General features: G+C 34.5%; 2 protein-coding genes across 3 annotated transcripts in view; both read right to left on the bottom strand.

The window, feature by feature from the left end:
• Nucleotides 1-7,960, bottom strand: part of LOC123547387 (protein farnesyltransferase/geranylgeranyltransferase type-1 subunit alpha-like) — a 37,823-nt gene extending 29,863 nt beyond the window's left edge. The window contains exon 1 of one of the 2 annotated variants that reach the window (XM_053551660.1): nucleotides 7,793-7,960. In XM_053551660.1, the coding sequence (XP_053407635.1) occupies nucleotides 7,793-7,931 (139 nt within the window). In that variant the 5' untranslated portion in view covers nucleotides 7,932-7,960. The remainder of the gene's footprint in view (nucleotides 1-7,792) is intronic. The other variant, XM_053551659.1, reaches the window with a different exon arrangement.
• An 11,687-nt stretch (nucleotides 7,961-19,647) lies between these two features.
• Nucleotides 19,648-20,832, bottom strand: LOC128559327 (uncharacterized protein K02A2.6-like). The gene has a single exon (XM_053550639.1). It carries the CDS (start codon nucleotides 20,830-20,832, stop codon nucleotides 19,648-19,650), a length of 1,185 nt encoding a protein of 394 aa, XP_053406614.1.
• Between the last annotated feature and the right edge of the window lie 275 nt (nucleotides 20,833-21,107).

The raw sequence follows: 21,107 nt of genomic DNA, 5'->3' as shown, positions 1-21,107 counted from the left end.
CAAAAAATGATTACAAATAAGGGGGTTATGCATTCAGAGCATCAGTAAGTTGATTTCTAACATCACTGGCCATGTTTAAAGCATAAAAAGTGCAGTTTTGCATCTTTTTGTTAAAAAGTTGAAAACAAGAGCACCGCCTTGCGGGTGCTGACGCTCATCTGATTTTTTTTGTGTAATAGAAATATTGTCCTACCCATGATTTTCTAAGTCTAAAAAGGGCCATCATTCTTGCAAAAAGGCAGGATAGAGTTATGTTTCTTGATGTACAGTGTCCACTTATGATGGTGAAAAACTGTTGCAAGTTTTAAAGCAATAGCTTTGATAGTTTATGAGAAAAGTTGACTTAAACATAATACTCAACCAAGAAAATAATTTTCTAAGTCCAAAAGGGGCAATAATTATTGCAACAAGAGATCACAGAGTGATCTTGGCGCCCACCAATGTGCCATTTTGGAGTGTTCCAAATTTCAAGACTTACTGACTAGCTCAAGGTCAAATTTCATTTCCGTACACAACACTGTGCATGTGGTCCAAATTCGAAAGCTGTAGCTTGAGAAATGTGAAAGTAGGTCACTAGATCAATCTTAAGGTCAAAGTTTAATTTGGTACACAAAACTATGCAAGTGGTCCAAATTTGAAGGCTTAGCTTGAGAAATGTGTAAGTAGGTCACTAGGTCAAAATCAAGGGTCAAATTTCACTTCAGAACACAAATCTATGCATGTGGTCCAAATCTGAATCCTGTACCTTCAAAAATGTGAAAGTAGGTCACTAGGTCAATGTCAAGGTCAAAGTTTGTTTCGGTACACAATCCTATGCATGTGGTCTAAATTTGAAGCCTGTAGCTACAGAAATGTGAAAGTACGTCACTAGGTCAATCTTAAGGTCAAAGTTCATTTCGGTACACAAAACTATGCATGTGGTCCGAATTTGAAGGCTGTAGCTTGAGAAATGTGAAAGTAGGTCACTAGGTCAAAATCAAGGTCAAATTTTATTTCAGAATACAGAACTATGCATGTGGTCCAAATTTGAAGCTTGTACCTTCAAAAATGTGAAAGTAGGTCACTAGGTCAATGTAAAGGTCAAAGTTTGTTTCGGTACATAAAACCATGTATGTGGTCCAAATTTGAAGGCTGTAGCTTGAGAAATGAGAAAGTAGGTCACTGGGTCAAAATCAAGGTCAAATTTCATTTCGGAACACAAAACTATGCATGTGGTCCAAATTTGAAGACTGTACCTTCAAAAATGTGAAAGTAGGTCACTAGGTCAAAATCAATGTCAAATTTCATTTTGAAACACGGAACTATGCATATGGTCCAAATTTGATACCTGTACCTTCAAAAATGTGAAAGTAGGTCACTAGGTCAAAATCAAGGTCAAAGTTTTTTCAAGTGCACAAAACTATGCATGTGGTCCAAATTTGAAGGCTGTAGCTACAGAAATGTGAAAGTAGGTCACTAGGTCAAAATCAAGGTTAACTCATGTCAAGGTTCATCTTGCCACTCAAAAATATACATGTCCAAATTTGAATGTTGTAGTTATTGACAAGAAGATTTTAAAAGCTTTTCCCTATATAAGTCTATATGAACCATGTGACCCCCGGGGCGGGGCCATATTTGACCCTAGGGGGATAATTCGAACAAACTTGGTAGAGAACCACTAGATGATGCTACATTACAAGTATCAAAGCCCTAGGCTTTGTGGTTTGACAAGAAGATTTTCAAAGTTTTTCCCTATATAAGTCTATGTAAACCATATGACCCCCAGGGTGGGCCCATATTTGACCCTAGGGGTATAATTTGAATAATCTTAGTTGAAGACCACTAGATGATGTCACATAAAAAATATCAAAGCCCTAGGCCCTGTAGTTTTGGACAAGAGGTTTTTCAAAGTTTTTCTCTATACAAGTCTATATAAACCATGTGACCCCCAGGGCGGGGCCATATTTGACCCCAGAGAAATAATTTGAATCATCTTGGTAGAGGACCACTAGATAATACTTCATACCAAATATCAAAGCCCTAGGCCCTGTGGTTTTGGACAAGAAGGTTTTCAAAGTTTTTCCCTATATAAATCTATGTAAATTATAGAAATAAACAAAGGGCCATAACTCACTCATAAATTGTTGAACCAATCTGATTTTCAGGGGGACACAACTAGGGTACCAATACATCATTCTGACAAAGTTTGGTCAAAATCCCCCCAGTAGTTTCTGAGGAGATGCGATAACGAGAAACTGTTAACGGACGGACGGACGGACGGACGGACGGACGGAATGACGGACGGACGGACCACGGACGCAGAGTGATTTTAATAGCCCACCATCTGATGATGGTGGGCTAAAAATCAGGATGGAGTTACGCTGCTTGCTGTACAGCTTCAGCTTATGATGGTGAACAAGTGTTGCAAGTTTCAAAGCAATAGCTTTGATAGTTTAAGAGAAAAAGTTGACCTAAACATAAAACTTAACCAAGAAATCTGATATTTTCTAAGTCCAAAAGGTGCCATAAATCTTGCAAAAAGCAGGATGGAGTTATGTTTCTTGCTGTACAGGGTCAACTTATGATGGTGAACAAGTGTTGCAAGTTTTTAAGCAATAGCTTTGATAGTTTAGGATAAAAGCTGACCTAAACATAAAACTTAACCAAGAAAACTGATTTTCTAAGTCCAAAAGGGGCAATAAATCTTGCAAAAAGCAAGATGGAGTTATGTTTCTTGCTGTACAGGGTCAGCTTATGATGGTGAACAAGTATTCCAAGTTTCAAAGCAATAGCTTTGACAGTTTGGGAGAAAAGTTGACATAAACATAAAACTTAACCAAGAAATCTGATATTTTCTAAGTACAAAAGGGGCCATAAATCTTGCAAAAAGCAAGATGGAGTTATGTTTCTTGCTATACAGGGTCAGCTTATGATGGTGAACAAGTATTCCAAGTTTCAAAGCAATAGCTTTGATAGTTTAGGAGAAAAGCTGACCTAAACATAAAACTTAACCAGGCGACGCCGACGCCGACGCCGACAACCGCTCAAGTGATGACAATAACTCATCATTTTTTTTCAAAAAATCAGATGAGCTAAAAATGTTCTCCAAGGCCATAAAAACATTTAGGGTCGGGCCAAAAATTTAGGGTAGGTCGGGATACCGGAAACAAACAATTTTTTTTTTACGCCTTATGACTATTTCATAAATTCTGAATTTTACAGAAAACCAAGTATAGAAATAAGAAATTATATACTTAAGCAAATACTCAAGTGCTTTATATCGTGCTTTAAAATAGAAATATCAAATTAACGTGATTGAAGTAAGTACTGCAGACAAATACTACAGTAACTAACCTTAGTATAATTTAGCTATACATATATAAGAAAAATTATTTTAAAACATTCAAAAAAATTATCTAGTTGGTAACTTGAAAATTAAAGTGTCATCACTCAGAGATGGAAGGTTCAAGAAAGGAACCCCACATTCTTACAGTTAGGCCAGGTAAAAAATATTAATGTCTAGGATTACTTGATGAACTCAAAAATCAAACTCTTGACACGCAATTTTTATTCATCTGGGATTTTTCTTTTCTTTTCTTTGATTGCCAGAAGTGAATTTGCCCTATTATTATCTTTTTTTCCCTGTTTTTTGTTTGTTTGTTTGTTTGGTAACCCCTAACACAGCTTTTTTCTAGCCTTACGTATTAAGTAAATTCAATTGTGTATAGTGTAAGTTTGGTTAAAACCCTCAGAAAAGCTACATTAATTATATTTTGAGCCTTTCACCAAGATGAGCTAAAATATTGATTTGTCTTTTTAAAAGTGTTAAAAGCAGGACTGTGAGAATTAACTTTGTATAATTTGAAGTGCCAAGGCTGGAATGCATCCAAAATTTCTTTTCCACCTTGAAGACATGAATATTTCATAGAATACAAATGTTTACAGATTATACAAAAATATTTCTAAAATAGGTATAAAATTCGTAAACAGTGCATGGAAAATCGATTTTCTCAACAATTCAGGTCAAAGTTTGTATGATTCAAATTTATTTGGGAACATGGATGCTTCAACCAAATACAATGATTTTTTTATTTTGGTTTTCAACAAAAAACTCTATATTAACCAACTAGAATTGTGTCCACAGACATGGCTGCACCATCCTTTACGGTCATATTCAGATAAGGTTGTGCATCTGTGCAACTTTGAACCCATTCTTGAGGAGCTGAACACACCAAATTTCTTCACCATGTTCACTATGGCCTATTCTTTGAAATTAAGAAACGGCCATAATTCTTAAAAAAATAACTGCAGGAAAAAAGACAATTATTCATGGTCATCTTTACATCAAGGTCCCTCATCTGTGAAACTTTCTAACATATCCTTTCAATAGTGTTTGAGGAGTTGGACACACAAGATTTTTCTCTGTATTCGTTAAAGCAAAACTACACTAAATCAAACTCCACTTAGATTTCATAAACATCGTGACCAGGATTCATAAAGATTAACAAGGTCTGTCTATCATTTGACCTACCGGTAACTGGGCTAGGGATCTAGTGGCCTAGTTTTTGAACCCAGATGACCCAGTTTCAAACTTGCCTAAGATTTTAATGAGACAAACATTCTGACCAAGTTTCATGAAGACTGGGCCAAAACTGTGACCTTAACCTGGATCAGAGGAGGAAAAATGACTACAAACTGAAAACTTCCCTATATGGATCAGAGGAGGAAAAATGACTCCAAAACTGACATCTTCCCTATATGGATCACAGGAAAAAATGATTTTAAGATTTAAAACTAAAAACTTCCTTATATGGATCAGAGGAGGGAAAAAAATGACATCAGACTTCAGACAAATTCCAAGGATGCTAAACATTCCCCTTGATGCAATACTTGACATTGGGCCAAAGAATATACTATGCACATTTTCATGTTTTTCTTACTGAAGTTGAATATGAATAAATGTAATCTTTTGTATTCCTATTTTATATTAAACTACCTCACTTGAAAAATATGTTTCCAAACATATATGTAATATATTATACATTTATTTTTTAATGGCCCTACATTTCCCAATTATTGAAAGAAGGCCTTTAAAATCTGTTACGGAACATATAAAACCAAGTCATCATCTTTCTTTTGTTCACCTATTTCGTTTAGTTTTGGTAACCTGCCCTCCTTGAAAGTATTGCTAGAACTTTTAAAAAAACAAGAGCTGTCGGAGGACAGCAACGCTGGTCTATTCTACAGCCTTGTCAGTTGAATGAATATAAAAGTTGAAAAAGGGGAATAATTTTGTAAAATTGCAAAACAGGGTGACCTTCACAATGGGTGTGAAGATCTCTAAAAACAGTAGAAAAACGTAAAAGAAGCATTGAACAACTTTAAAGAAGTTTGTTATCGACTTTTGCGAGGAAAAGCGTCTGACTGATCAAGATTTGTTACGTTCGTCACCCTATATTATCGGTCCTTGAACATTAATTTATAATGGTTTAGGTACGAATCATTTAAATGGTTTTCGTTCCAAAGTTGTTTCATACACCCCATTGAATAACATAGTATATCAGGGGGCAAATGGAAATTGTACTGAAACAATTGAGGACAAAATATTTCATGATAAGCGATCACGACATTTTGATTCACAAAGTATCAAAAAAAATCACAATTAAGGGAGACAAAAATCACAATTTTGAGAAAAACAACGCTAATTTTCACAATTTTTCTGGTACTGGACCCATTCACAACACTGCCGGGTGAACTAGTTTTTGACCACAGATGATATTTGAACTTGACCTAGATTTCATCAAGACAAACATTCTGATCAAATTCCACGAATATAATTATTCAGTGAAAAATGCAGCCCCTATTGGGCACACCAAGTTCTCTTTTGATTCAACCAGGTGACCTAGTTTTTTACCCAGATGATCCATATTCGAATTTGATCTAGATTTCACCAAGACAAACATTCTGATCAAATTTCATGAAGATCCAGTGAAAAATGCAGCCTCTATTGCATACACAAGGTATTTCTTTGATTTGAAATTTACTGATTTTTCAGTCTATAAATTTACAGACTGAGTGTTTGAAAACTACTGAAACTATATATGGACTAAAAATCGTAGCTTGAAATTAATCGATTTACTCATGGTATGCATAAATTTATAAAGGACAATTGTAAACTTCAGTCATTTTTGTTGACTTCAACTTTCTGAAAATGCCAAAAACTCAACAAAAATGGCTAAAACTTAAAATTATCTTTATTTATGGTCCTTATTTATGCCTAAGAAGAAGATAGTTTATATCATTGCTCCAGTTTATGCATACTGTAAATAAACCAATTAATTTCAGTCTGCTGTTTGAGAATACATGTAATCATATAATCTGTACTGGTAAACTTTATAAGAATCTTTCAATGGTTGCGGGTAAAGATGGGAATATCCAGCACGATGGTTACTGTTTAAGTGGTAACGAAGCTCCTGCCGAGTTACCGCCTAAACAGTTACCGAGTGCCGGATATTCCTATCTTTACATGCTGCCAATGATTGATTCTTTTTCTTGCATGCCTTATTCTTCAATTTGTAGAAGATATAAAGAAAAACGAAGGTTTTTCTTTAAGGCGCTATTTTGTTACAGCAGTGTATGAATTCATGCATTCATTCATAAATTATAGGCAGTGGCTACGATTACGGTACCGTAATCCTAGCCTCCGGTTCTAGGATTACGGGAGTTCCGTATTCCTAGACAACCCTATGAGAATAGGTTAGGATTACGGAAGTATTTTAAGAGGCATCAAATTTATGTTAGGACATGCATAAATGACATTGTCATAATTGTAAACTTACTCATTTCACTTAATTTCCCTAAATATTTCGTGCTATCGATCGGCCGTTTTGGGTTAGTATAATCTTAATGACGGTGCGCGGAAATATTATAGAATTATCTATATTTCGTATATAACTGCATTTTTTCATCAAGTCAACACAAATGGTATTTAATAACATACAATATGGTTATAAATCATAAAATTCAAAGTATAGATTTTTTTTTAAATCTAACTTTTACACTCATATTTCTAATATATTTCCGCGCGCCGCCATTAAGATTATACTTACCCAAAACGGTGGATAGAAAACACGAAATAATAAGGCAGGCATGAAAAATTAAGTGAAATAAGTAAGTTTACAACATCATTTATGCGTGTCCTAACATATACTTTATGTCTCTTAAATTACTTCCGTAATCCTAGCCTAACCTCATAGGGTTGTCTAGGAATACGGAACTTCCGTAATCCTAGAACCGGAGGCTAGGATTACGGTACCGTAATCGTAGCCACTGCCTAAATTATAGCACCCTGGTTGAGTTTTTCTAGCACCGGAAAAGCACAGGAAAATCCTGTCCCTCATGCAAGAAACCACTTTCTTAGACCTGTTTATATAAATGTCTGCATGGGCCAGAGGCCTTACAGCAAACATAACCTTCTATTCTAAATTGTAAAGTAACAGGAAACAACAAATTTGTTTGTTTGGCCTGATTATCCTACTTCTTTATCATCATCCCGCTGTAAATTGCATATTTTCTATAAACCAGTCTGAGTGAAATTAGCATAAACATGTGCTAAATCTCATAAACCCCACTACAAATGGGATAACTCAAAACAAAATCATTCTGTGAAAATGATAAGCGCCGTCCAATGCAATGACAACAACAAATGCAATATCAGTGTCATTGTTTGTAAACAAATAATCGCGAAAACATGTTGCATGTTCTAGTGCCGGTAAAAATCAGGGTTGAAATCTTTGAATGTAAACATACTCACACTTGTCAGAGTAAGCGATCTGTACGACAGGGTGTGGCCCATCATCCTGGGTAACAGGAGCGATGTCATTCCACTCGTCTCGCTCCGAATACGGAGTCCAACTTTCCTGACTACTTTCGTCCGAACTGGAGTCCGACATTTTGTTACCCGAAAGGAGCGCGGTGGAGTTCGATAGGCAATCCTAATGTTACTGGAGTAAACGTAAAAACGTATATCGCGGAAAGATATCCTTTTCGAGTAAAACAAACCGATACACCAAGAACCATAGGGGTTCAACTCATGCCTAGGTTCAGTCTCTACCCAATGAAAAACAACTAGGGTATTAGTTATTTTACACATAGGCGATTTCGAGATACATGTTGATGTGTATGCAGCTATTTAAATTATCAGTAACTGACGTCCGTGTATGTTTTTACTACAGTGATTAAAAAATTTTAATTACAATTTTCCCCGTTTAATTTTTAGAGAATTTATAATCGTAAAATACATAAAAAATCGAATTATCTTCAACAAAAATGACGAAAAATGTAACGTTACGCGTAACAAGATGTTAGTACAGCAGTCGTTTTTTTGACGATAAATCTGTCAATTTTAAAGATATCTGGACAAAATAACCAGCAGACGACATTGAATTTTGCCGCGCATCATTCAATGCGTTTATTTCACGTCATTTCCGTATTTATTCGCTTTAACAAAACCTTGACGGCTTTTCCTACAAGCGTTACGCTCGTCATCCTGGTGCGTATTTATTCAATTATACCGTAATAATTTATCGGAAAAAATACCAAAACTTATACTATCATAAAATGCATACATTAACAAGTATGTACATGTTTAAATCAATAATCATTAACAAGTATTAAACCACTACGGTATATTTTAAAAAATTACATACTGAAAATGTTACGTCAAAAAGTCCATTTCAAAAGCGAGTTTCCCCATTTTATGCGAGTTATTACTAAAAGTTGGCATTGATCTTTATAGATGGCTAAATGTGCATTGTATGAACTTTCTAAAGATATCTGACTTATCTTGTTAGTATAAAACTTTCATGAACCATCATTATGTGAAACAAGAAACATCTTTAAAAATGATAGTCGGCGAATTGTAACAAGGAAAGAAGTTTATGAATTTTTCATCTAACAGTCATCTTTCATCTAACATTTTTCAAATTGCAAAACTAAACAACGCACTTTAACAATTTAAATGGTTCTCTTAATTTTTTCGCAAAGGTTTCGTAGGGTTGCAATTTTGTTTCGTTTATCCTTAGACGAATAATTACAACAGTAGTTTGATGAAGATTCATGAAGCGGTTCATGAGAAGAGGTTATTAAACGTATTTATATTTTTAGCTAAATTGGTCCCTATCCTCATTTGTAACAAAATAGCAGGAGACCTTACAATATTGTTACACATCGAGTTTGATAAAAATCCATTACATTTTAGTGGTTAATGCGAAGAAAGGCATATCTACTTTTAGCTATAGTGGTCCCTAGTAGGGCCCAAGTTCCTATATAAATAAATTTGGAAGAGGACCTTATAATGATGCTCCAGACCAAGTATGACAAAGATCCACCAAGCTGTTTATGAGACGCTGTATAAAGGCATTTCTAGTTTTAGCTCTAGCAGCCCCTAAAAGGGGTCAAATGTCCCAGCTGAACAAAGTTGGCTGCGGGCCTAATAAAGATGCTACAAATCAAGTTTGATTAGAATACATGAGAATTGCGAACGACAAGAAGAAAGAATACATGAGAAAAAATCAATTAAAGGATTTTTTTTTATTTATTATTTTTATTTATTTCTAAAATAGGCCAACTGACCCCGCTTTAACAAATAGCATATTCGCTATTCATGAATCTTTGGACAATGACGTCACACCTATAAAAAAGTGAAGGTCAAGCAAAAATACAAGTAAAGTTTGACCGTAGTCATATCACATAGATAAACTGTATGCAGCGTACCTTCGTATCAGTGTGATGAGATTCAGTCATTATATAGCATATATATAATAAAACAGATTTCAACTGAGTTCAATATTTGCATACCATACTAAAGAAAAATATTCATGTATAATAAATCAGTTAAATAATATATAACAAATATAGCAAAGCAAACAAGTACTCATTTTAATATGCAATCTGAATAAGTCACAAAAGCAAGAAACATTTTCATATACAGACGACAATTGTAACAAGGAAAATCTTTTAATGTGCACTTCTCTACATAAAAGACTCTTATCACACCCTTATTCATGTGATACGCAGACCGTATTCAGCTCTTTCTTTAATTTGATATATGTTGGTATTTAAACAGGTTTTTATCATATTTATTAAACTTACTTATCATTTTGAGATATATCAATATTCTTGCTAAATATACTGAGCCAAAGTTAGCTTTAAAACTGTGAACAGCGTCGTTTAGGATAAACGCTTTGTCTACATTTCACTCAGCGTAGCACATTCAACAGAGTGAAAGAAACAGACACTCTCATCCAATCAGACAGAGTGTTACATAAATCTTCCACTTTGATAAATTATCTATAATGCGTTATCAAGTAGTTTGATTCGCAAACTGAAGTCACGTGGCATAGGTAACGAAAACGAATTTAGACGGCGTCGCCGAAAAATTACATCGTTTACAGTAAAGCTGAAAATATTAGATTGCATAACGTTACGTCGTATACTTTCACTTTGCTGTACATAAAAACGCAACGTTTTTGATAATTTTATTAGCTCGATTTACATTAAATAACTTTAAAGTATTTGGTTCATTTTATAAATTTGTGACGCATATTATAGATCTTTATTATCTTTCTTCTATATTTTCAGTATCTTCGAAATAATTTATTCTGAACATTGTGCCTAGAAGTAAACTTAAAGTATGAACGTCTCATCTATGATAATTTGAACAAATCACTTTTACATTTAAATCTAAGGTCCAGTCCCCCCGCCAAAAAAATGTTCTGTAAGAAAATTATACTGGACCTATAAAGAAAGAGAAAATTGCATGGCAAGCGTCATTTTATTTGATGTGCCACGAAAATGGAAGTATTTTTAAATTACTTTCTCAACGAATTTATATTACATATTCATACAGACCTACCATCTATGAACTAATCAAATGTTCCGTTTCCCGTTTAGTTTTTCCAAAGAGCTATAAAAATAAAAGTATTTTATACTTCTTTGGTTTTTCATAAAAACCAGTGTTACAGGTCTATATGAATGCATTACATTCAAGGAATTGTAATACCGTGATAAAATTAAGGCGATCAGTTAGCCTACGAAGTTTAAATAAATAAAAGTAATACTTTTTATCTACAATTAGTTAGGACAATTTTGCATTTTTGCTCGGAGTCGAATTTACATGATTTTATCATATCATATACGCATATGCATGTATGTATCATAATTATACAGCTTTCAAAAGTAGAACAGTCACTCTTGGATACTTTTCTAATATAATAAATCAAAGAGGGGAAAATATACTTTTATGTTCTAATGAGCACACAAAAAGAATAAAAATCATTAGGCACAGTCATGGTGTCTTAATTGATAAATTTCAAATGAAAAGAAGTCTGCTTCGTCCGCAGTCTCTCACACATAGTCACACAATAACTGCTCCCTCGCGTAGGTCATTTTGCTGTTTTTTTGTTGTTTTTTTTGTTTTGTTTTTTTTTTGTTGTTGTTTTTTTTATGTTATACAGCAGTAATTCGGTCAAAAATATGCTTCCGCAGTGTAGCGTAGTCGTAAAGATCTCTAATAAATGGAGGTTTTTTTTCTTTTTAATTTTTTATTACCCCAAAAACGAAAGTACGGTGTTTATTCTGCGGATCGCTTTCTGAAATGCGGCAATATGAGGGTACTTATCTTCAGTTGACTTGTATTCCACTGCAAACTTATCAACACCCTTTTATCTTTTTCGCTTTCTTAAAGCATATTCATAAATGTCTTTTTGGAAATAGGTCTATAACGTAGTGAAAAACTAGAAACTGTATCAAAAAGCACCTGAAGCAGCTAAATTGTATATTAAATTTCTTTCATAAGCATATAACCTAGATTAATGTATGTTTTGACAAACTTATCTTTATATATCATTCCATTGTTGTATATTTCGTTTGCTAATATAAAATTCGAAAAAGTTCGTACACAGCTTAGTGTCCGAATTTTAACTATAGCCGTCCAATTTTTAGTGTTTCGTTTTTTTCGCTCTATTTTTCCCGAATAAATGTGCAAATTGTGTATCATTTACTGCGGTACTAATAAAAGGTATAAATTAATATACATAACAAATAATGAAACGCAACATTCAATCGACCATCCAATCCATCCGCGTGTCTTTTGGCAGTTGAATAGCCGATAAGTAAGCACGAATTCATGACCAGTTGGTAATTATTTACTCGATCATTCATTTAGTCAGCCTGAAAGATTTGTTCCTTCAGCATGTCCGTTTATCTGTCTGTCTTACTAGAGATTATTACGGTCAGTGTCTGTACGTAGTTGATATTCAAATGTTATGAATTTTGTCAATGATTACTCAGTCTTATTGATATTTACACAAATGAAGTGTGATACCCCCTCCCCACATCCCCACCTCACCCTTGTCTGAGCATTGCGGAGAGGCGAGAGTGGTACCGCCAAAAGAAAAAAAACGGCCATTTGAACAGAAACGTGAACGCCAGATGCAATACTGTGACTAATATCGGATGTGAAGTTTCAAGGTTTTCCGCACAAATATAAAATATAAAAAGCTGATTTGACATTTTGATGCTTTACATGTATTTTGAATAGATATAAAGAAATCATCAAACTTAGATACCGAACTATGTTTTTTTCCTGCTTATAATACGCGGTTCTTAATATAGACAATAAACAAAATTTAATCGATAACGCCGTTATTTATTTATTTATTTATTATGATAGTGCACACAATGTCTATAGATCTATGTAAGTTTGCCCAAAGCACTGAGATTATTAAACTTTTTTTTACATTTTATTTCATTTTGAGCACGAAATATTTTTCATTTGTAGTGTCGCACATGATGTGAATAAAAAAGGTGTTATTTAAACGGTACTTAAGGCATCGCCTACAGTGGCAGCCATTTGACTCAAAATTTTACATGCAAATTTTCATAAAAATAAAAGATGACTAAGTGGTAACAATAAAGTCAATAAATTTGTCATAATTATGTTTTAAATATCTATGTGAATATATGCAAGTAGAAGGATATGCATTTCACTACATGTATTGTGCCTTTATTCGATATTTTTATGACAAAATTTTGCAATTTTATCTGCAGTCAAACTCAATATATATTCAATACATTTCAAAGATAATTACAGCCAATTGTAAAGCAGACCGTGAAGAATAAAGTCTTCAGAAATTATTTTGAAATTTTACCTGATTACTGAATTATACACGAAAATCCCAACACCATCAATTTATCCAATTTGTGTTATCTGTTCACACATAATTTACATGTATATAAACAGGTGGTATTATAGGATTATGTATAGGTTTACCTGGCTACCTGTGGTCAGTAATACATGTACAAACAACATTTTAAATTAAATGTACATGGGATTGTCTTTTTGTGTCTAATGCAATAACCAGGAACAATTTCGACAAAAATCCGTAGGAGTTTGCAATATACATATTGTACTATGAAATTAACTAAATTTTGTCTTTGTAATATTTTTTATATTGGAGTTCTACTGCACATAAAATTTCAATATTTTGGGGTAAATTTTCGGTCTAAACGAGACTCAAATATTTTACAAGCGGCATATGTACTATAAATCATTATATGCTTCTTATGTTGATGATAATTTGACCAGCTGTTAAGGCTTTAGTGCAATTTTCAAGAGAAAAATACTCGGCCTGAAAATATGAACTGATACTGAGTTGTGACTGTGGCGAGGCCTTAAGCTGGTTGAGAACTGGTTATAGGGCCTAAATAATTTCTTTATGAAATAATAACTTCCCAGTCGTTGTTTAACGTAAGATAACACGTCTTTTGATAAGAATATATGAGCCGCGCCACGAGAAAAACAAACATAGTGCGGTTGCAACCAGCATGAATCCAGACCAGCCTGCGCATCAGGATCCATTCTGTTCAGCGGCTAACAGTTTCTCTAATTCCAATGGGCTTTGAAAGCGAAGAGTATGGATCCCGACCAGACTGAGCGGAGGTACAGGCTGGTCTGGATTATGCTGGTCGCAAACGCACTATGCTGGTTTTCTCATGCCACAGTTCATACTGAGTGATTATATTGTTTCGCATAAGAAAGAAAAAATCGGGTTATCCTATGATAAATCACACTCGCGAATTTGTTATTTCGATTCTAACAAGACATACAAGTATTAACAGTGTTAGAAAAAAAGGTAACTACGTTTTACGACCGTGCTACGCACCTGGATCGGATGACGTCACTGCACGCACAGGATTATCGCAAAATAACTGTTGTCTCACTGGCGCCAGATCAGAAAGAAAATACCTCTGTACATATTATACCCTTCCCCTAGGTATTCTATAAGAACCATGGTCGTGAACGGGAAAATATACTAACCCATTTCAATCGCGCATTTCATACCTAAAACATGCAGTGGGGTAAATGTGTACTATGGATATCAAACAAATGGTAATTTATCTTCCGTTGTGTACTGGTCACATTTCTTCAATACATCTTATCTTAGAAAAACAACGCGTAGTTTATAGTAATTTCAACATTACACAAAAAACTTGCTTGAACTTCCCTGGTGAAGTTCCGTTCTAGATTACAAAACCATTCTGATTGGCTGTTGTAAAAATGTATGTCAATCGTCATTTTACTACACGTGTTCGCTAAAATGTGAAAATGCAGCAAAATGTGCAAAATGAATAAAATATACAGAACAGACGCAGATCAATGTACGATTTCAAATTAAAGATCATATACAAGATGAATTTCATTCTTCATTTCGAGTTTAAGTGTAAAATTTTGATTTTTTAAAAATCTGTTTTTGTTTGTTTACGTTTCGCCAAACATGTGCGCACTGCCGTGACCTCTAGACCGGATGTTCATTAGGGAAGTTCAAGCAAGTTTTTTTCTGTAACGTTGACGAAAGCATAAAATATGTTGATAATCTCAGCAATATGGAATATTGAGACAATGTGACTGGTGCACGATGGAAGATAAATTATCGCTTGTTCAATATGCTAGGTACCCATTCACCGAACTGCGCGTTTAAGTTGAGAAATGTATGATTGAAACGGGTTAGTGCACTTTCCCGTTCATGACCATGGTTCTTATAGAATACCTAGGGGTTGGGTATAACATGTACAGAGGCATTTTCTTTCTGATCTGGCGCCAGTGTGTTGTCTGATTTTCTTCTATTTGTAGGGTTATTTGTTGGTCGTGTTAGAATTAAATTTTTTGTGTTGTTTTAAACAAAAGTCAGAGTACAAAACTGAATTTAGCATGAAAACTGTTTTAAATCCACAGGACCTGTTATATTCTTAAATGCATAAAAAGTTCTAAAATTAACTGCTTTACGGTTTAATGAAACTATTTTTTTTTTCAAATATTTTCGTGCGACAGCACTGCCTCTTTGTCGGTTATAATCATCCTGATCACTGTTGATGCTAGGTTTGTTAACGTCCGGAAGTTGATATTTATATTTGCGATCAACACGGTACAACATGATAAAATTAATTGCAGTTTAAAATGCATATATATTTAATTCGAAGAACGGGCGGTAATAATTAATGATAAAAAACATAAATAACAAAAAAAGATAAATAACAATAACAATGTGTTCAAAGCAATAACTGTAAATTACGATACCGTCAAAGAGTATGCAGATTTATCTCAACGCATCTTTTGCTATTTATTTTCTCAATTAGTAATTTGTACGTCAAACTGACGTCGAAATAACGTTACGCATTTGTGCAAAATAGCATGCGACGTACGTTATATATAAATATGATGTTTAAATCAATGCTAACATACGGCTCTTTCTTTGCATCGTCGATTTTTAGTGTAGAAATCACATGTTACTGGTGTTAAACAAGTTGATAATAACTGGAACAACTGATACGTATTAGACCTTCCTGATAATAAATACTTAGACTTTGAGGAACATTTTTCAAATTAAAGCAGAGCTCTAGATTGGTTTATTGTTATTTTTTATGAAACTCAAGCGCCATACTTAAATTATTACCATATTCAGGCTTAATTAGTTTGTAAATGATCCATTAACTTTAAATATATGCTTAAACTTTCATGTTAAAAATGCAAGAGCCTATCTCTATTCTGGAAGATGAATTTTGCTAATATCTACTAATGATAAATCCCTTATAGCCGGTATATTTTCATAAAGTAAATATTTTGACGTAACGTAATAAACTAAAAAGAGGAAAACCACAGGTCGCTCAACACCAACTAATTTGATCAGGTCTGCATGACGTCACTTCTGGAGCAATCGATTACCTAGGAGGTGAAAGCAGGACCCGGTGAATCGTAGCGAATTAACTAACGGTGTGGGTTGTGATGTTTATTTTTTCAAATAAAACAAATCAAGATTCTTTTTCTTATTATCTGCAGGCCTTAGACTATGGTATATATTTTTCAAAAAAAAAAAATAAGTTTTTGTAATAATTGATTTTGTAGCATTTCAAAACGGTCTGGAAGAAGTGACACGTTGTGTATTGTCAACTCTTCGGCGCTACGGATCAGTAATGTTTAAAACAAGTTTCCAAGTTTATTCAACATTTTCTCAGTTTGCACATATACATACTAAACCATAGGAATAATACATAATAAATTTTACAGAAGTTATTTGATTTAGTCACGCAACATGACGAATGCCGATCTAGCTCTAGATCTCATCAAATATCTGACAACATAACATTTTTTAACTATCTATAAGTTTTAAACTTTTTGGCCTATTAAAATCGTAGCAGCTGTTTCTTTTATCTTTCAGAGAATTTCTTAAGTGTCTTGAAAAACCAGATCAAAAAAAGTAAATAAATAAATTTGCTTATTTTTTTATAATAAGCTGGTTTTCTAAATGTTTTAATGCTCTGAAATAATTATATAGTTGCCATTTTCTGAAATGTACTTTGTGCGATATATTTTTATAGTTCTATGTAAAATGATATAATGTCAAAGTACATTAAGTATAAAAGTCGTATGAATAAAGTTGAAAACTTATACTTTATTCTATGCATTCTTATTGCAATTAACTTTTAAAAAGTAATGTCCTTCAAGTCAAAAATTAGTTTGGTAAAATGATTTTACAATTTCAAATGAATTATATATTCGGGCATATGTAATTAAGATTATTTATGTAGCATTAATCCCTTTGTCAACTGACACGCAAATAAAAATAATGTGCATCTTTCAAATATCATAAGACCCTGAAGGCATTCATCAAAGGGATAAGACAGGAAATTACCATAAGGCCCTGAAGGGGTATATTGAAGGGATAAAACAAACAAGACATTAATTTCTTGTTATCACTATTAGTGATAGTCATTAGGAACTGGTCAAAACTGATTTTCATTAATATACCACATACTGACTGCCCGTTTCCATAGTGATTCAAGTGACTTATGATTTAGGCATTTAATTTTGTGGTATGCGGAAGTAGTCTATTGTGTCAGTTTAACAATTTAGAAAAATTACGGATATGGAGAAATATAAAATATGACTAAAATGATTCTAGACATAGCATGCAAATTATCGTTCACAGTTGTAAGTATTTGATAATTTGCAAAACAGTGATCAGTATTATCGTAAATAGATGTACATAGTAGTTTAAGCCATCAATTTTTTAATACGTCTTGGTCTGGCCCTTCGTAAAATGAAGCTAGCATGCAGTTATTATATATCTTTATATCTCCACGTGTAACACGGTAGATGTCATATTACGTTTAAAACAATAGTAACATACAAAAAAATTGCATCATGTTATAACTATGACTGTGATCCTGATACGCTTCGATGGAGAAAAAAATGCCTTCTCCAATTTTCACTCATAATTTATTGACTAATTAAGCTTTAAATTATGACACCTATCATTAAATCTTACACGACTCAGAATTTAGGTAGAGGTATTGATTTAATTAAATGGTGTGACTGAATCACTTTTGACACCACAGTATAAACTATCCTGGCTTTAAGAACTAACAACAAAAGTGAATTATAATTTTCTTCCAGTCCATCACAAATATGAAAATACTTTGCAGTGACCTTGCCGCATACACGGATCTATTTATACCGACAGGCAATGTTGAATATCACGGCTGAAACCTACAAAAATAAAGGTTTCTTTCTCTAAAGGGATTACTGGAACATCATGCAACATTAAAAATTCACTGACTTATTAATATTGCCCAAAATGTAACTTTAAGCAAAGAAAAACAACCAGCACTAGTGAAACACGAAACGCTCTCCAATTACAATTTGGTGTTTGCTGTCATCTCCGCTTGTTACTATGCAACGCGATACGCTGAAGTGACCTGATCAATACCAACCGAAAGCTAATTTCTTCTGATTATTTGGACTTATCTGAAATAATTGATTTAAATCAGGCAAAATGACCCTCGCTGTCTTACATGACAGGGATATCCCCTCCCATACATCAATATTTAGACCAAAAATGCACCACAGGCCACCGTTTCATACCTGTATATCAAAAACATTTGGGGAGGAAAACCCACTCTTTCCCCCCAATAGTGACAGTGAGAATACGGACAGAGCCCCCCCCCCCCACCGACCCCCCGCACTTACCCCTCTCGGCGCTATGCACCTCGCCGGTGACGCCCTTGTACTTAACTGGTGCCCCCCCACACTCCCCCAATCAAATATTTCTGGAGCCGGGCCTGATCTGTAATACTCAGAGCTCTAGGGAAGGGTAGGCTGTTGTGTAAATGATACTAACTCCCACCAGTAAAGTAACCAACCAGTCAAAAATTGGGCCCTGAAATATGTAAAAACCTTTTTTCCCTGCACATTGAGCGCTGTGATGAAAAGCAAGGATCCAGTAAACCCTACCCCGTCATGGCATACAGACACTAAATAGAAAAATGGCGCGAAAAAAATGGTAGTCGCATAATGGCGGATACAAATAGTCCTCAGTTTTTTTTGCTCTGTAGAGCTATTTTCCTTATTTTCTTTGAAATTTTTTTGCTAAAATCACATGACAGATGTATGCTTGACATGTAGGTAGCATTTTCATAATGAAATAACAACATTACAAAAATTTTCATGGAAACGTAGATCATACACCATCAGTATAATTTGGGGTCTCATTTTTTAGCTGATTTTGCAGTTTGTGTGTTTGACTGAAATTATTTTTCTTGCATCAAACATTACCCCCACTTTTCTTTTGATTTTTAGTTAGTACTGACAATATTCTTTAAGAAAATGTAGGTTACAGAAATTTAAAATGGGTCCTGATGTGTGCTGCGGTCATTGGAATAAGGTCAATTTTATATAGAATAAAGAACAACAACTATTAAGTGTGTAATAACCTCATGGAGTTTGCAGAGTTCAGCTCTTCAACAGGGAAGGTACGATTGGTGTACTAACTTATACCGTTCAAGTGGGTTATCAATTATAGATGTTATGTCCATGAATTACTAACAGTAATTCATATTTCAAATTTTAATCAACCATTGTAGAACGCAGTAAACAAACAATGACGTTGACGACGTTACCCAGTAACGACGCCATTTACAATAAAAGACGTTCTAAAAATAGATTATATATGTTTTGGGTTTCTTCAATTTGGTTATTGTTCTCCTGTGGATCTCGTTGAATTTGGTTTCTTTCCGGTATACGCAATAAGCGTTCTCTCCATTGGTCATCATTTACAAGATACCTTTTGATTTCGATGCATCTCTGTAAACTGTACGACCATCTGATTTCCGCTTGGCCAAAATGCTGGATCCATGAATGTCGATGATTGTATAATGTTCTTGTTCATAAGCTGTTGACCATTTATTCACCTTCATCTTCTTGAGAAGCACTTCATTCCCGACCTTGAAACTACTCTCGACAGTTTTCGGGTGTCTATGCTGGTCCTCCAATTTCTTCTTGTATATTTTGTCTTTGTTGGTTATTTCTCTCTCCATTTTACTGATGTTGGTTTGTTGAAATCCCGGATAGTCTAGTTTCGTACGCACATTTCGCCTCATTAATGCCTCATATGGCGTATATCCTGTAGCAGGATGCGGAGTCGACCTGTAGCCCATAAGCATATTTTGAACTGCCACGTTGGTGGATGTACCTTCACTGTGAGCAATCTTTTCTGTCTTATTCAAGACTTTCATGAATCTTTCTGCCTCTCCATTTGCTCTGGGGTGTTCTGGGGTAACTCTATGGTGATGAAATCCATATTCATCAGCAAATTTTCGAAAATCTAGGGAGTTAAATGGCGGTCCATTATCTGTCTCGATTCTTTCAGGAATACCATATGTAGCAAATATCTTCTGAAGCTGTCCGGATGTCGTCTTGAATGATGTTGACTTGGTCTCTTCAACAACTGGAAATCTGGTTCGCTTGTCTATAGCAACCAAATTATAATGTCCATCTGGATATGGCTCACCAAAGTCAACTGATAAGGTGTGCCATGCTATTTCTGGTATCTCTGTAGGTTTCACTGGTTCTTGTTTCTTTTCTTCAGTGGAAATCTGACACTGGAAACATCTCGATATTATGTCTTCAACCAAACAGTTCAGTCTCGGAAACCAATATTTTTCTCTTAACATCTGTTTGGTTCTCGTCATCCCGAAATGACCCATACTGTGAGCAGCTTTTATCGTTGATCTCTGAAGCTTCTCTGGAATCACTACTTGCCTGTTCCGTAAGATTAGACCATTCGCTCGATATAACTCGTGCCGAACCAAGTAGTATGGTTTAATCTCTGGTCGATCTTTGTAATCTTCCCAGTGGTTTCTTCTCATGATATCTTTGATCTTCCGCAGTATCTCATCTTCAGATGTAGCTTGATTTATGCTATCAGTGACAACGCCATGTTCGTTGAAAACAATCATTTTAATGTTTTTCTGTATCATCTGATTCTGTCTCTTCCAGAGGATGTCTTGAAAGATAATCCATTGGGTCTGCCTCATCTTTTCCCGGAACGTATGTCAATTCATAATCTACATCTTGCATCTCCATGATCCACTTTTCTATCCGTGGAGGGAGTTTCACACAAGATCTGTTGAACATGGGAATCAGGGGTTTGTGTGACGTCATAATTGTGAACTTCGGCGCACCAAGCAAATACATTGAAAATCTTGTCTTCGCCCACTTGACAGCCAGTGCA

The sequence above is a fragment of the Mercenaria mercenaria genome, chromosome 9 (genome assembly GCF_021730395.1).
Source record: "Mercenaria mercenaria strain notata chromosome 9, MADL_Memer_1, whole genome shotgun sequence".
Lineage (NCBI taxonomy): Eukaryota > Metazoa > Mollusca > Bivalvia > Venerida > Veneridae > Mercenaria > Mercenaria mercenaria.
The sequence above is the reverse complement of the archived record's forward strand: the minus strand, read 5'-3'. Positions and strand labels throughout refer to the sequence as shown.